At 39.4% G+C, this 15,249-nt stretch overlaps 1 protein-coding gene across 2 annotated transcripts in view; it reads left to right on the forward strand.

Annotated features, from left to right (window-relative positions):
- The window catches only part of LOC108709348 (small G protein signaling modulator 2), a 169,976-nt gene extending 155,059 nt beyond the window's left edge, over positions 1 to 14,917 (forward strand). For both annotated transcript variants that reach the window (XM_018249111.2, XM_018249110.2), the window contains 7 exons: positions 816 to 1,211; positions 3,680 to 3,804; positions 4,428 to 4,510; positions 8,595 to 8,704; positions 10,296 to 10,392; positions 10,588 to 10,755; positions 12,498 to 14,917. In XM_018249111.2, the coding sequence (XP_018104600.1) occupies positions 816 to 1,211; positions 3,680 to 3,804; positions 4,428 to 4,510; positions 8,595 to 8,704; positions 10,296 to 10,392; positions 10,588 to 10,755; positions 12,498 to 12,586 (1,068 nt within the window). In that variant the 3' untranslated portion in view covers positions 12,587 to 14,917. The remainder of the gene's footprint in view (positions 1 to 815; positions 1,212 to 3,679; positions 3,805 to 4,427; positions 4,511 to 8,594; positions 8,705 to 10,295; positions 10,393 to 10,587; positions 10,756 to 12,497) is intronic.
- The last annotated feature ends 332 nt before the right edge of the window (positions 14,918 to 15,249 follow it).

Raw genomic sequence — 15,249 nt, forward strand, 5'->3', positions numbered from 1 at the left:
AACTACGCCTGGATACTGCCAAAAATATAAAATAATAGAAAAGAGGACGCCAGGGGTTCTTTGCAAACAAATGTAACTCAAGGCTTTATTCAATATAAAGCACCGCATGCTTAAGGATACTCCCAGCACATGCGGTAGATCAGTAAATGGCAGGCCCCAATGAAGCCTCTGAGAAATTGAAGAGATTCACGAAACATGTTGGGATGGAAATTTCAAGAGTAAATTTTTAAGAGTAAGTGTGTATTATTTATTGCAATAAAAGTTTGACCACATTATTAAGCCTTCTTCCTGTTTTGCCCGAAACGGTTTCCCAGTCCATAGCGTTTGAACATCGATGTTTGCACGTTAGATAATCTTGTCCATGAGGTCCCTGGTCCCCCATTTCTCTAAAGGGATTGTTCATTTAGGGCCTAATACTTCTGGGGCCTTGTTGACTCCAGGCTCAATGGACATCCACCCAGATCAACTACTGCAGGCCTAAGAGGAAGGACCTCCCCCTGCAAAGCTCTATGTTACAGTGAGGCAGGAAATTGTCATCACTCATGAGGGCCAATGAACTGGGTATGCAAAATAAGCAGAAACGGTTTCAGGGGTTTTAAACCAGCAACAAGGAAATGAGGCTAGTAGTGAATGAAACCATAGGGGCCATGATCCTATAGGTCCCTACAATACAATGGAGTTCTACTGTTCTCTTTCTGTAGGTATAGTCAAACTTTGCCCATTGGTTGAATATAAAAGTGTTCTCTGCCGAACCCTTTCTCGTGTTATTTGCACCAATGTTTTCATCCTTTATACAATGTGTATTTGTGTTGCAGGTTTTTATGTCTACGGAAGAAATAGATATTACAGACAGAGATCTGAAAGGGCACAACAGCAAAACATCAAATCTCGCAGGTGGTCCCGTTGCATTGGCCGTGGATCCCCAGCAGTCAGTGGAATTTGACTCTCCAGATTCTGGTCTTCCTTCTTCTCGGAATTATTCTGTGACCTCAGGCATCCTTTCCAGCATTGATGATGGACAGAGCATCTGCTTTGAGGAAGAGGAGTCAAACACAGAATCTGATAGGACAGAAATGACCGTGTGCCCTACAAGGAAATCCAAAGCAGTCCTCAAAATGCAGGAATCAATAAGCGAAGAGCAGTTGAACTCACAGCTAGACTATTTAAATGCCACCGAAGACATCTCTTCCTTGTGTCCCACGTCATATACAGTAAGTCTGTGTACCTCTGAGGGGAGACAGAGGAAAATCAAACCTACAGCGTACAAATAGTTTTATGAAAACTGCATTAATCGGCTGCAAAAAATGTATTTCATAATTCCTTATTATTGTTATTATTATTATAATCCTTCATTTATATAGTGCAGAAATATTTGGTAGCTTTTATATATTTAATACTAGGGATGCACCAAATCCACTTTTTTGGACTCGCCCTACCCCCGAATCCTTCGTGAAAGATTCAGCCGAATACCAAACTGAATCCGAACCATAATATGCAAATCAGTAAGGGGGAGGGAAAAAGAGAGCCGCACACAAAGTTTTTTAAAGAATTTTTTTAAATTTTGACTTCCTTGTTTTGTGATGAAAAATCACATGATTTTAAGGATTCAGATTCGGTTTGGCCAGGCACAAGGATTCGGCTGAATCTGAATCCTGCTGAAAATGGCTGAATCCTGGCCGAATACCAAACCTAATCCTGGCCGAATACCAAACCGAATCCTGGATTTGGTGCATCCCTATTTTATAAATTATGGCCATGAGTCCCTGCCCCAGTGAAGCTTACAATCTAAGGTTCCTATCACATATAGACACACACACAATGTCTATTTTATCAGGAAACAGTTAATTTTTCAGTATTTTTTGGGTGAAACTAAAGTGACAACAAGAAACCACCCCAGACATGGAAAGAACATATAACTGCCCTAGGCTGTAATCAGGCCCGGATTTGGGGAAAGGCCACCTAGGCCCGGGCCTAGGGCAGCAGGATTTTAGGGGGACGGCATGCTGCCCAACCACACCCACAATGGCACAAAATACTGGGAATGCACTGGAGATACAATAATTTTTTAAATTTCTTATGCACCAATCCCCATTGATAATGAAAATTTGGATGTAAAGGAGAGGGGACAGGGGTGACAAACGGCAGTGGGCCTAGGGGCGCCCACTATGTAAATCCGGCCCTGGCTGTAATCCAACATAGAAGCCAATAATAAGAAAGGAAAATGGCTGTATGTGATGATTGTCTCTGTAATAATAAGACGTACCATGTACTGATCCCAACTAAGTTGTGCTGCACTATTTGTGTTTGCTTCAGAAACGGTACTATAGTTTTTATAAACAAGCTGCTGCGTTGCCATGGGGGCAGCCATCAAAGCTGAAAAGGGAGAAATGGCACAGGATACACAGCAGATAACAGATAAGCTCTGTAGCATACAATGGGATTCTTCAGAACGTATCTGTTATCCATTGTGTATCCTCTGCTTGAATGGCTGCCCCCATGGCTACATAGAAGCTTGTTTATATCAACTATAGTTGTGTTTCTGAAGCAAATACTCCAGCTTTACCAGGATAGGGAAATAGTATATTATATTGTCATTTCTTTAAGACACTTTCAGCTTTTGGTGTTACTGTTCCTTTAATCCTTATTGAAGTGTAATAGAGTTTAATGTTTAAGGGCTAGTCCACACGGGGAGATAGCCCTGCGTTTGCGGTCGCGGCGACAAAGCGCCGCGCCAGTCGCCGCGACCGGCGCAGGCGACAGTTTTGTATGGGCGCCTATGTAAAAACGCCTGTGCTAACCACACGAGGCGATGCGCTTTTCAACAGTCGCCTGAAAAAGCCTGGCGAGGCATTTTCAGGCGACTGTTGAAAAGCGCATCGCCTCGTGTGGTTAGCACAGGCGTTTTTACATAGGCGCCCATACAAAACTGTCGCCTGCGCCGGTCGCGGCGACTGGCGCGGCGCTTTGTCGCCGCGACCGCAAACGCAAGGCTATCTCCCCGTGTGGAATAGCCCTAAAAGATTTTTTAACAGACTTAAGGTCCCTTATCCCTTATCTGGAAAACCCCAGGCCATGAGCATTCTGGATAACCAGTATATTCTCTCATGCAACAAAAAAGTAAGTTTTTACAATGTGGGTAAAGCCAGAGGGCAAAATGTCAAAAGTGACAGTTGTTAATTCAATTTAAGGGCTTTTGCCCATGTCCGTCCCATTCACTTGATCTGGATGTGCCTAACAGTGCTACTACTTGTGCTTCTTCAGCCTCTCTAAGTGTTTTTTGTGCTTTAAAGCACCAGTACCGGGGGAGCAAGGAGTTTTCCATGTAAGTGAACTATAGGAGGCAGAGATTTCAGGTACTTTTTCACCAGCTGGAATATGATGGTGAAGAAATGGTTGTTTATGCAGTCAGTGGTATAATGAGTCTAGAGGTAATCTGACATGGGTGATCTTAGTATTTTGTAACTCTATGGGTTAGGGACAAAACACGCTTTCCCATGGAGCTACAAAATGCTCTACATAGTATACCATTGCTCTTACTGATAAACGCAGCCCGTGAGACCCTCCTGTAGTACCTGGATGATGGTTTGGCTGCATCACAAACTCTCTGTTACACATCATGTTGCAAAATACTACTTGAATGCTAACTGCAGTTATTTCTGCTTAACATTTCCCTTATCAGATAGAACTACTGGATACCATCGCCTTAAATTTGCATCGAATTGATAAAGATGTGCAGCGGTGTGATCGCAATTACTGGTATTTCACTGATGAAAACTTAGAAAAGCTCCGGAACATCATGTGCAGGTGGATTATTGAATTACTTAGTTGGGGTTAACTGATCCATTCAATAGTTAATCAAAATGTAAAGTGGAAATGGAGATATCCCGATGATTGTAAATTAGATGTTGTCCATAGAAAACGAGCGCGTTTCACAATAGATGGGAATTTTACTACAGAAAATTTGTACAAATGTTCCTGAAATGAACATAATGTAAATGCTTGCACCATTCTGATATCCTCAGCTCAGCTTCATCCTATAAATTTATATGAAATTAAAGGGCAGGGCTTAATATGCCTGATGGGAGGACAAAGGACACTTTAGCTAAGGGTGTTCAATTAAAACAAATTCTACTCTTGTATATACAGTAAAGGTATGTGATACGAAGTTCACATGAATGGGAATGTTATTATGCACCAGTAATTCCCTAGTCCATAGGTTCATTAAATACTGTAATAAATGTAAAATCCTGGATTATGGTTATATATTATAGAATCTCTGAAAATGAAATAGAATACCAGTATAGTATGTATTTAGCCAAGGAGTACATTTTAACTAGGGGCAATTGTGCCCAAGTTTGTGGACCTAATTATTAATCATTATTAAAGGTTAATTCACTAATCTAATTCAAATTCTCTACTCCATGTAGTTACGTGTGGGAACACCTGGATGTAGGTTATGTGCAAGGAATGTGTGACCTGTTGGCTCCCCTGATGGTTGTTTTGGATAATGGTAAGAGAAGATACATTGAACGTCAACTGCTTTATTGCAAATGTTATTTTACATATTCATAATGTCCCTTGTTTTGATAAGTTTGTCAATTGTGCTCCAGTGGGCAGCCGCAGCATCAGTTAAATATTTATTATAAAATAAAAAAGTCAAATCTTGGCAGCAGCATAATCTTTGTAGGTCCTATTTCTCAGCAGACATTATCCCTTATAATACATGAGTGATACTCCGAGTTCCCTGTATAACTCAGCCTGCAGCCTTGTGCCTTTATATGGTCACAGAACAACCCGTCAGTAACTTCTAATTTCCTTATCATTTACAGTAGGTGGTACATTATCCCTTATAATACATGAGTGATACTCCGAGTTCCCTGTATAACTCAGCCTGCAGCCTTGTGCCTTTATATGGTCACAGAACAACCCCTCAGTGACTTCTAATATCCTTATCATTTACAGTAGGGGGTACATAATCCATTATAATACATGAGTGATACTCAGAGTTCCCTGTATAACTCAGCCTGCAGCCTTGTGCCTTTATATGGCCATAGAACCCCTCAGTGACTTCTAATATCCTTATCATTTACAGTAGGGGGTACATTATCTCTTATTATACATGAGTAATTCTCAGAGTACCCTGTTTCCAGTTGAAAAGATAATTTACAAATAGAACAAACTGTGTCTGATGTTGCACTTGGTACTGCAGCGCAGCTGTTCTTATAAGAAGCAGTTTCTGGCCGTATCTGCTGCTGCACAAGTCTGTATGTCAGATGACAGAAAACCATTATGTTCTGCTGAAACCTGCAGCTAAGATGCAAGTCAATCACATTTTGTAAACAAGGGAAAAGTGTAAGGAAGGAAACCTAATTCTGTAATAGGTTGAAATGAAAAAGGTCCCTTATGTCGCACTCTTGTAAATTTCTTCTTAATGAAATATAATAATCATTAATTAATTAAATGGAGTAAATGGATTTAAATTAATTGAGGTTTTTAATTTCATCACACAATATATATAAAATCATGTACAAAATTCATTTATCAAATTTCATATGTAGCCATTAATTTATAGCATTAAATTCATATTATTAGTTTGTATATAAATATTTATTTCATCTTGATTATCGCAGCAGTAACTTAAAGCATAAAAAGTTCTATATTAAAAATAGACTAATTGTGTAATAGAACTGAAATGGTTTTCATTTTGTAGGAAGCAGGAAAGGGCCATAAAAACATCTGTAACAGGTTTAGATCACTTGTGATTCTGCACCTCCAGCAAATCTGCAAGTTGACTATGACATATTTCTCTACATGGCCGATATACAGCAGATCTGCAGGGGAAATATCAAATGTACATACCAGCTAAGGAACAGATCAGCTTGCTGGGACACACGCAGCACGGCAGAGGCAGCACAAGCACAGAGAGGAGTGGGAGGGGGCGGAGCCACAGCGGGAGATAGGCTGGAGGAGCGGTCCTAAAGCAGCCGGATCTATCAGGAGCAGCCGACTTACACAAGATGTTAGGGGGTGCCTTCTTGCCACCCCTAACATCTTGCCGCCCTAGGCCCGGGCTTAGGGGGCCTTTCCCTAAATCCGGGCCTGGGAGCGCTTCGTTTTCCAAAGTTGCCCGAAGTTGCCTCACAAGGAAACTTCAGGCGACTTCGGAAAACGAATCGCTCCTTAGTGCCATCCCACCAGCGATTTTCATTCTAGGCAGGGGAGGCAGTTTGGGGAGATTAGTCGCCCCGAAGAAGAGGAGATTTGTCTCCCCGAATTGCAGCGTGTGCCTTTGCCCTAACGAATCAGCACAATGCAAAAAAGTACTTTGTAGATCTAAACTCTTCTTGGTTTTTTTACTAGTTGCTTTTGCCATTGCCACTCAAAAACATACCAGCATTTTGTAACTCTGCCCCTAAGTTTCTTATGAAGAAAGACATATGGATAACAAGTAGTATAGTGTGCACTGTATCAAGCTATGGATCTGCACATGAGATATTAGCCTACAAATACTGTAAAAAAAAACCAGAACCACCACACTGTTCTAGTAACCTTTAAAATACCAACCTCAGCTTCCCTTTTTAAAGTTTTTTATTTTTGGTTTGATTCACTATTAACAGACATTAACAGTAAGAAACAATGGTTCTTTGTGTATAAGCAAAAACTCAGAACAACACAGGGTTGTTGAATAGCTCTGAACTAAGCAACCATTAGTCAAATGGTTTTTACAGTATATGATAGGATAGAAATGAAAAGAGAGGGATTGGGGGGCAACAGGCCATGGACCAAGAAACAACACATAAACTCATATGAAAAATTTTGGGAACCCCTATTAATTCTTTTGAGTTTTGTTTATCATTGGCTGAGCATTCAAAGTAGCAACTTCCTTTTAATATATAACATGCCTTATGGAAACAGTAGTATTTCAGCAGTGACATAAAGTTTATGGGATTAACAGAAAATATGCAATATGCATCATAACAAAATTAGACAGGTGCATAAATGTGGGCACCCCAACACAGATATTACATCAATAAGTGTGTTTAGGGACATTGTCTTGTTGGAATATCCAACCCCTGCATAACTTCAACTTTGTGACTGATGCTTGAACATTATCCCGAAGAATTTGTTGATATTGGGTTGAATTCATCCAACCCTCGACTCTAACAAGGGCCACAGTCCCTGAACTAGCCACACAGCCCCACAGCCGCACAGCATGATGGAACCTCCACCAAATTTGACAGTAGGTAGCAGGTGTTTTTCTTGGAATGCGATGTTGTTGAATGCTGAATTGTAGAACGATGTACAGATACACCATCTGCAGCAAGATGTTCTTGCAGGTCTTTGGAGGTGATCTTTGGGTTGTCTGTAACCATTCTCACAATCCTCCGCATATGCCATTCCTGTCAGTGGCGTAACTAGCAGGGGAACAGGGGGTGCGATTGGATTGTACCCCCTCAGGGCCCCCCGGCAGCTCATGCACCACTGGATTCCGCACAGAAAATAGCGTACAGAGGGGGCAGGGGCCCGGCTGCACGTTATTGCGCCAGGGCCCACCCCCGTCTAGTTACGTTACTGGTTCCTGTATTTTTCTTGGCCTGCCAGACCTGGGTTTTACAGCAACTGTGCCTGTGACCATCCGTTTCCTGATTACATTCCTTACAGTTGAAACTGACAGTTTAAACCTCTGAGATTTTTGTAGCTTTCCCACCATATACAGAACAATCTTTGTTTTCAGATCTTTTGAGAGTTTTTTTGAGGATCCCATGCTGTCCCTCTTCAGAGGAGAGTCAAACAGAAGCACAACTTGCAATTGGCCACCTTAAATACCTTTTCTCATGATTGGACACACCTGCCTATGAAGTTCAAGACCTAATAAGCTAATCCAACCAAGTTGGTGTTGCCAGTAATCAGTATTGAGCAGTTACATGCATTCAAATTAGCGAAATTTTTGCACAGCCAGTTTTTCACATTTGATTTAATTCCATACAACTGAATACTGTTTCACTAAAAATCACGTTCATAAAACACCCCAGTACTCAGATGTTCCTGGGAAATGAAAGACATACCACTGTTATCTTTTATGTTGAAAGTGGAGTAAATTATTATGCAGGCTGAGAGGGGTTCCCAGACTTTTTCATATGACTTTATGGGAGCACGTAGCATAAACCATATTACCATTGTCCTAAGCTGTGGAAAATTCATAAATTAATCTGGGCAGCCTCTGCTCTTGTAGGTTTACCTCAGCATTTTTAAGTATATCTCTGAGGGCTCATTATTGTTAGAAAGGAGGATCCATCCACACAAATGTACAGTACTGGTTTCCTTTGCTTAAAGAAAAGGAATTACACCGATATCCCTCTGTCAGTGAAACTCCAGATGTAAATAAGGAGTCTTTACTGTAAGCTTGATGGAAATGCTTTCAGCCAGTAGTTCTCTCTGTGTTACTATTATTATTATGTATTTATAAAGTACCAACATATTCTGCCTCGCAGTTAGATAGAAGGGTGTATATATCAAATATATAAACTACATACAAAAATACAACTGCTAACCAACAGAAAAATGAATAAATAATTGATTTATGTATTCTATAGATTTGCTGGCGTACAGTTGCTTCACTCAACTGATGAAACGAATGAGCCAGAACTTTCCAAATGGGGGTGCAATGGATACACACTTTGCAAACATGAGATCCTTAATCCAGGTAGGTTTTACCATCATTTTTGCGATGAGTGAGTGCCATTGCCTTGGGTGCCTGTACCTTCTGGTTCCGCTCTGCCCCTTCTATACATTTGTGAAAAAACCAACCATTTATTGTCTAATATTTGCTCAGGACCTCATACAGAAACATTGTTTTAATTCACCTTTCTATAGTTCCAGGTGAATTTGGGAAAATACAGACTCCAAATCAACAAAAAAATATATTTATACAGTAGCTGTTGCCTATTCCAGAGTGCGTGCCCCTTAAAACCCACCCTATCTGCTGCTTTGAACTCCACAAGAGCATAGGGATGTGGATTTCAAAGTTTGTGTCCTTTATGGGGTAACTTAGAGCAACGGTAGGGGGGCTCAGCCTTAAATCCAGTTAGGAGCTTGGGGAGCCATTTGCTCCCCAAGATACACCTGAAAACCCATCTTGAAGGCCATTTAGGGCGAGCTTTGGGGTGAATACATATTTGCTGTCCTAGATATTGTTGAAACTGTGACTTAATGGCTGATACACCAACATTTACTTACAGTATATCTGTACTCACTTCATGAGCTAAGGACCTGACCAAAGGTTTGACCTTGACCAATGACTGGACCTTCAAAGTGGGGCTTGAACAGAAAATGTTTGCCAACAAGTGGCACAGGCAGATTAGCCTTTAGGGTTAGAATTTTGTAAGTCAAGCTACTTTTTCCAGTACTAATTTTTTTATTTTTTATTCTACGTACATATTTTTATATTCGTCTAATATATCGTCTATATTCGTGAGTGATACAAATACAATATCTAGACTTGGAATGCCTTATAGTCCAACCAACCAAAACAAAACTTCTTTCAAATACCGAAAAAAAACAACACGTCTCTAGGAGGTATGACCCACGGCCTAGGGTGACATACAAATGGGAAGCTAGCAGGATCCAACTGGATTCTGACAACTGGGAAGAAATTACAGACAGTCTGTATCAACCCTTAGTAAGCACCAGAGATAAGCTCATACAATTTAAAACTATACATCAGACCTACCTCACACCACAAAAATTACATATCATGGGTAAATGTGATTCCCCAAGTTGCCAGAGATGCAAGACTCAGACAGCTAGTTTCATGCACTTAATTCGGGACTGCCCCGAGGATCAGACGTTTTGGCAACAGGTGACACACAGAACTGACCCTACCACATGTCTGCTAGGCCTCCTGGATTCCTTGGTGCCCAGAACAAATACTAGACACCCAATGAGACTGCTCATGTTTTATGCGGAAAAAACTATCGCACTACACTGGATGGGCCCATCGCCACCAACTATGCATATATGGATCATACTTGTTAATTCACAGCTAAAATGATATAAACTCACCTACCTGGCTAGAGGATGCCCGCAAAAGTTCAAGGACATTTGGTCTCCTTGGTTGGACTCACCTGCAACATCAATGTAATGGCTCTTGCACTCTCTGACTTACTCTCTTTCTCCTTCCTTCCCTTCTATACAAACTACTTTCTTGTTGTAAAACAAGCAATCTTAAAAATAAAAAAAAAGGCAAGCGATACCACAAGTTCATTGTATGCTTAATTATCATTTTCTTTTTGCAGATTTTGGACTCTGAGCTGTTTGAACTCATGCACCAGAATGGAGACTATACACATTTCTATTTCTGTTACCGCTGGTTCTTGCTTGATTTTAAACGAGGTAAATCCTTAGACACTCCATAACTAAGCATCTAAGTAGCCTTGTGACTCATAGCCCATTTGGGATGGCTTTCACTGTGTAGTTGAAGGAAAGTTTAGAGAAAGACAAATTGCTTCCTCTTCCATTTGCTGCTGAATCTGCTTGTGACATATACATTTTAAGTGATGCCAGCTCTTTCCCATTGTATCCTTCTAGAATTGCTCTATGAAGATGTGTTTGCAGTGTGGGAGGCCATTTGGGCTGCTAGACTTATATCCTCAGAGCATTTTGTGCTCTTCATCGCTCTGGCTCTGGTGGAGGTCTATCGGGAGATTGTGCGTGACAATAATATGGACTTCACAGATATCATCAAGTTTTTTAATGGTAAGATTTCAAATATCTCATGCTGAAGATGTTTTCGCCTGTCACAAGTGACAGCTGTTTGGGAAATTCAGATCTTCACGATCAGCGAGGCGTTTCTGTTTTGACTAAAAGCAGATAGTAAGTTGAATATGTGCACAGATCTAGGAAAGCATCTGCTGAATCATGGGTAAATATAAGCAAACATTCATCTACAAAAGAGATGCTTCCTATTCACATTTCTGTGTCTTATTTAAATCAATACATTGCTACTAGGGTCATTTGGACCCCAGCAACCAGATTATTCAACTTGCAAACTGGAGAGCTGCTGAATAATAAGCTAAGTATTTAAAAAAACAGAAATAAAAAATGAAAGTCAATTGTAAATTATCTAAGAATATCACTCTCTCACACTAAGGGGGTTATTTACTAAACTCCGAATGCAAAAATCACGAAAAACTTGTGATTTTTTTTTTTATAAAATCTGACTTTTAAAAAATCATGATTTTTTCTAAATGTATTAAACCCTGAGGATCGAAAAGTCAGAATCAGAAAATCCGGCATCTTAGACCTGTCGAGGACACATAAGTTAACGGAAGAAGGCCCAATATTTTTTTGATGTGCGCTGGGTTTCGTGCAATACCCAAAAGTGTTTGGAGTTGAAGAGCAAAAATCTGAGGTTTCGGGTGAAAAATCCGGAAAAATCTTGAAAATCGGATGAAAAATCAGAAAAAAATTGTTTAAATCTGATTTTTTTTTCCCGCAAAGCAAATTTTCGGGAAAATGTATTAATAAATAAGCGCAAAAAACCTGAGCGGATTTGATCGGAGTTTGTAGCAGAAAATATTGAGATAAATTCGGACTTTGATAAATAAAGGTGAACAACCACTTTAATTCTCACAATTTAAGCATCTAAAAAGTATATTCATGTACTTTTTCTTTCTCTCTCTTATTAAAGCAAAAAAACTGCTAACGTTTCAGGCTATAGAAAGGCTAGAGTGCTAGAGTAGGCTAGAGTACATTAGCGTTTTTTTTTTTTTGCTTTAATAAATAACTTCTTTCTTCATAAGTCCTGTGAGTGCGTGCCCTTGTTTGGACTCAATTCTAAGGGGCAGATTTGCTAAGCTCGATTGGATCTTCGAAGTCCAAAAAGTTCAAATTTCGAACTCATTTTTTGGATATTTACTTCGACTTCGATTCGAAGTAAAAATTGTTCGAATATTCGACTTACTTCGACTTCGATTCGAAGTAAAAATCGTTCGAATATTCGACCATTCGATAGTCGAAGTACCATCTCTTTAAAAATCCTTAGATTTCAACACTTCGCCAAATTAAAGCTACCAAATTGCTATATGGCCTATGGGAACCTTCCAGTGCATTTTTTAAAGTTTTTGGCATCAAATAAAAATCCTTCGATCGATCGCTAAAAATCATTCGAATAGTTCGATATGAAGGATTTAATCGTTTGATCAAATGATTTTTATTTGATCGGTTGAATGCTATTTTAGCGCTAAATCCTTCGTATTCGAATTCGAAGAATTTCAATTTGCACCCAGGCGTTTATGACTTTACACACACACATATATATATATGGAATTGCTGTGGTTTTGTCACATAATAAACACGAAATATATATATATATATATATATATATATATATATATATATATATATATATATATATATATATATACTGTATATATAAATAGTAGAATTACAAAACATTAAATATTCGTAATAAACTTGTGACTATTTTTGTGTTCTAGAAATGGCAGAACATCACGATGCACAACTAATTCTGAGGATAGCCCGGGAGCTGGTTCACAAGGTTCAGACACTGATTGAAAATAAATGAAGCGCATCCTCATCAGTTATGGAGAACTGCAGGATGATCCAGAAGCAAAGCTGAATCGGGCAGCACCGGAACACATGATTTCTTGCACTGTAAATCCATAAAGACATTTTAGGAGAATTTCCACCCAATGGGCTAAATATTTTAAATTTGTAAAATAAGTTAATAAATAAAAAAAAAATCCCCCTAAAGCAAACAGCACAAATCAGGGACCACTACCGCGTGTTCATGAGACACTCGTCTCATTTGAATTGAAGGTAATGTAAATAGATTCTATAGATACCTTCCACTGTTGGCCAAGGAATTTCTAAAATATTCTGGTGTCTGTTGAGTTTGGCTGAGGATCCCATGTTGTGTGTTGTCCTTTGCAACCCATATTACAGTTGAATGGCTGTGTTTGTGTTCAGCATGCAGATATTTGTCTGGCAAATTCCACTGTGATGATAAATGAAGGGCTGAGCAGCAGATTTTCCACCTAGATAAGAAGAACCAAACCTGGACTCATCTGTGAAGAAATCTCTTCTCTCCTGATCCCTGAACACAATAGAAAAAGGCCAGATACTGTATATGGCCCAGGAGGCAACAGGTCAAACCCATTTGGTGCTGATCCTGTATTTCCTCCTACCAATATAAAGGAAATGTATGTGCCTGTGAGCAGAGATATTACCCAGTGGTTTCCAAAATAACTAAAGATGAAAAAACCCAGGGCCACTTACAGCTAAGCAAATAGAAGGAAGGCAAAAAACCTCCCGTTTCAGGGCAGTTGAGCAAAAGGAACTCTGAAGAGCGATCTGTGAACCCTGTGTTCATGAACTTGCTTTTTACTACAAGTCAGAGGTGTCAAGAAGGGGAGGAGGGTGTTTTGTGGAAGTTACCAATAGAAGACTTTCCATTGGAAAACTTTTATTTATATAGCACTTGGCTTCTTTTTTGGGAAGGTTAAGCCTACCTAAATCTTTATTATTCTCTGCCTCTGGTACCAAGCAAAGCAGCTGTGAGGGCTTCCATGTGGTTTAAGTGGTTCCATGGTTTTCCAGCTATCTATGATTCTGGATATAGTTGGAGAGGCCAGGCTGTCACTATGAGGAGGTCAGGATCTCAGGAAACTCCATTTATGAGACATTGTCAGATCAGTGAAGTCTGTGGTGCTGCTCAGCTCACATTTCATGCTGCTATCTGAGAGTTTACACACCCTGTTGGAAATGAAAACTGCCATGTTATTTTGGTGCCAAATACAAATCACCAACACACCATTCTGACAGGGAAATGCATGTACTTTCCTCAAGTATTATTATTGTAAATATATTTAGGTAGTGTTTTACTTTGCCATCATGATTTGCCAGTCAGTGTGTCATTGGTTCTATCAAGTCTTCTCTGAAATTGCTGGAAGTATAATAATAAAAGTAAGTCATACACCACAAATCTATAGGTAACAATAAGGCTCATTTATCACTAGGTGCAAAGTGCTTAAACAGACAGAAAGCAATGCCTCTTTCCCTGGGACGTGCACTTGCTCAGAGCAAACGGTATAGAGCAACCTTGTACCTGTGAGCTTGCTCTCTATGTCTTTAAAGGGGAAGTAAGGTCTAAAATAGAATAAGGCTTGAAATGCTGTATTTTGTATACTAAACATAAACATGAACTTTCTGCACCAAAATCCTAATCAAACAAATCATTTATGCTTTCAAAGTTGGCCACAGACGGTCACCATCTTGTAACTTTGTTAAACATCTTTGCAAGACCAAGACTGTGCACATGCTCCGTGTGGTCATTGTCAAAAAACATTTATGACTTTTCTCATCAATGGTCCTATAAAGTAAGTTGGTCAATTTAACAATATAAATCATCTTGCAGTTGGTGTAACTACAATACAGCAGACCCTGTGGTCATGGGAGGGGGGAAGGTGGGTGCAGACCATGGGGTACCAACCACCAAGTAGGCTTAATAGCATAAAGGGTGAGGGGTGCCCTTAGTAGCAATGTGTTGGACATTTTATTTATGCTACAGAATTGGTTATATTTATCCTTCGTGTTTAAGAATTATTTTTGAATTAATGGAAAAAAAAAAGATAGTGCCTTGTGTGTAAGAAATGAGGCTGAACCAGGGAGGATCACACATCTTTCTTGTGAAAACCACAGGCCAGATTTTGTTTCGGTGTCACCAGCAGCAACATTACAGTTAAAATGTCAGTCTGGAGATGGGAAACCTATGAAATCTTTAGGAAAAATACCAAATAAAGGAATTTACAGCATCTTAAACAAACAATGTCGATTTATTCAACCGAACCTGCTACAGTCTATTTTGTAAATTTACTCATTAAAAAAATGATTTGCGTTTTCTTGTTTTTTTTTTCCACTTTTTAACGTTCTTTTATTTGTTGAATAGAAGAAAAAATGTAGAGTTAGTTTTCTTTTGTCTTGTTTGTGCCAGTATCTGTGAGGGTGCAATGCCTCGGAAAAGAGAAAAATCAACAATAGTACAACAATCAAAAAATTACAATAAAAAAAGTACAAAAATCAAGAAACCACGAATGAGAAGAGTCAAGGGATTAAAACCTATTGCCCAATAACTGATTTGTTGTACCAGGGGTAAGGAAATACCAATGAGTTCATAAATCATTCAAATACAGGACCAGATTCATTAGAAATACATATCGCATGCTTTAT

This window comes from Xenopus laevis, chromosome 2S (genome assembly GCF_017654675.1).
Source record: "Xenopus laevis strain J_2021 chromosome 2S, Xenopus_laevis_v10.1, whole genome shotgun sequence".
NCBI classification, from domain to species: domain Eukaryota; kingdom Metazoa; phylum Chordata; class Amphibia; order Anura; family Pipidae; genus Xenopus; species Xenopus laevis.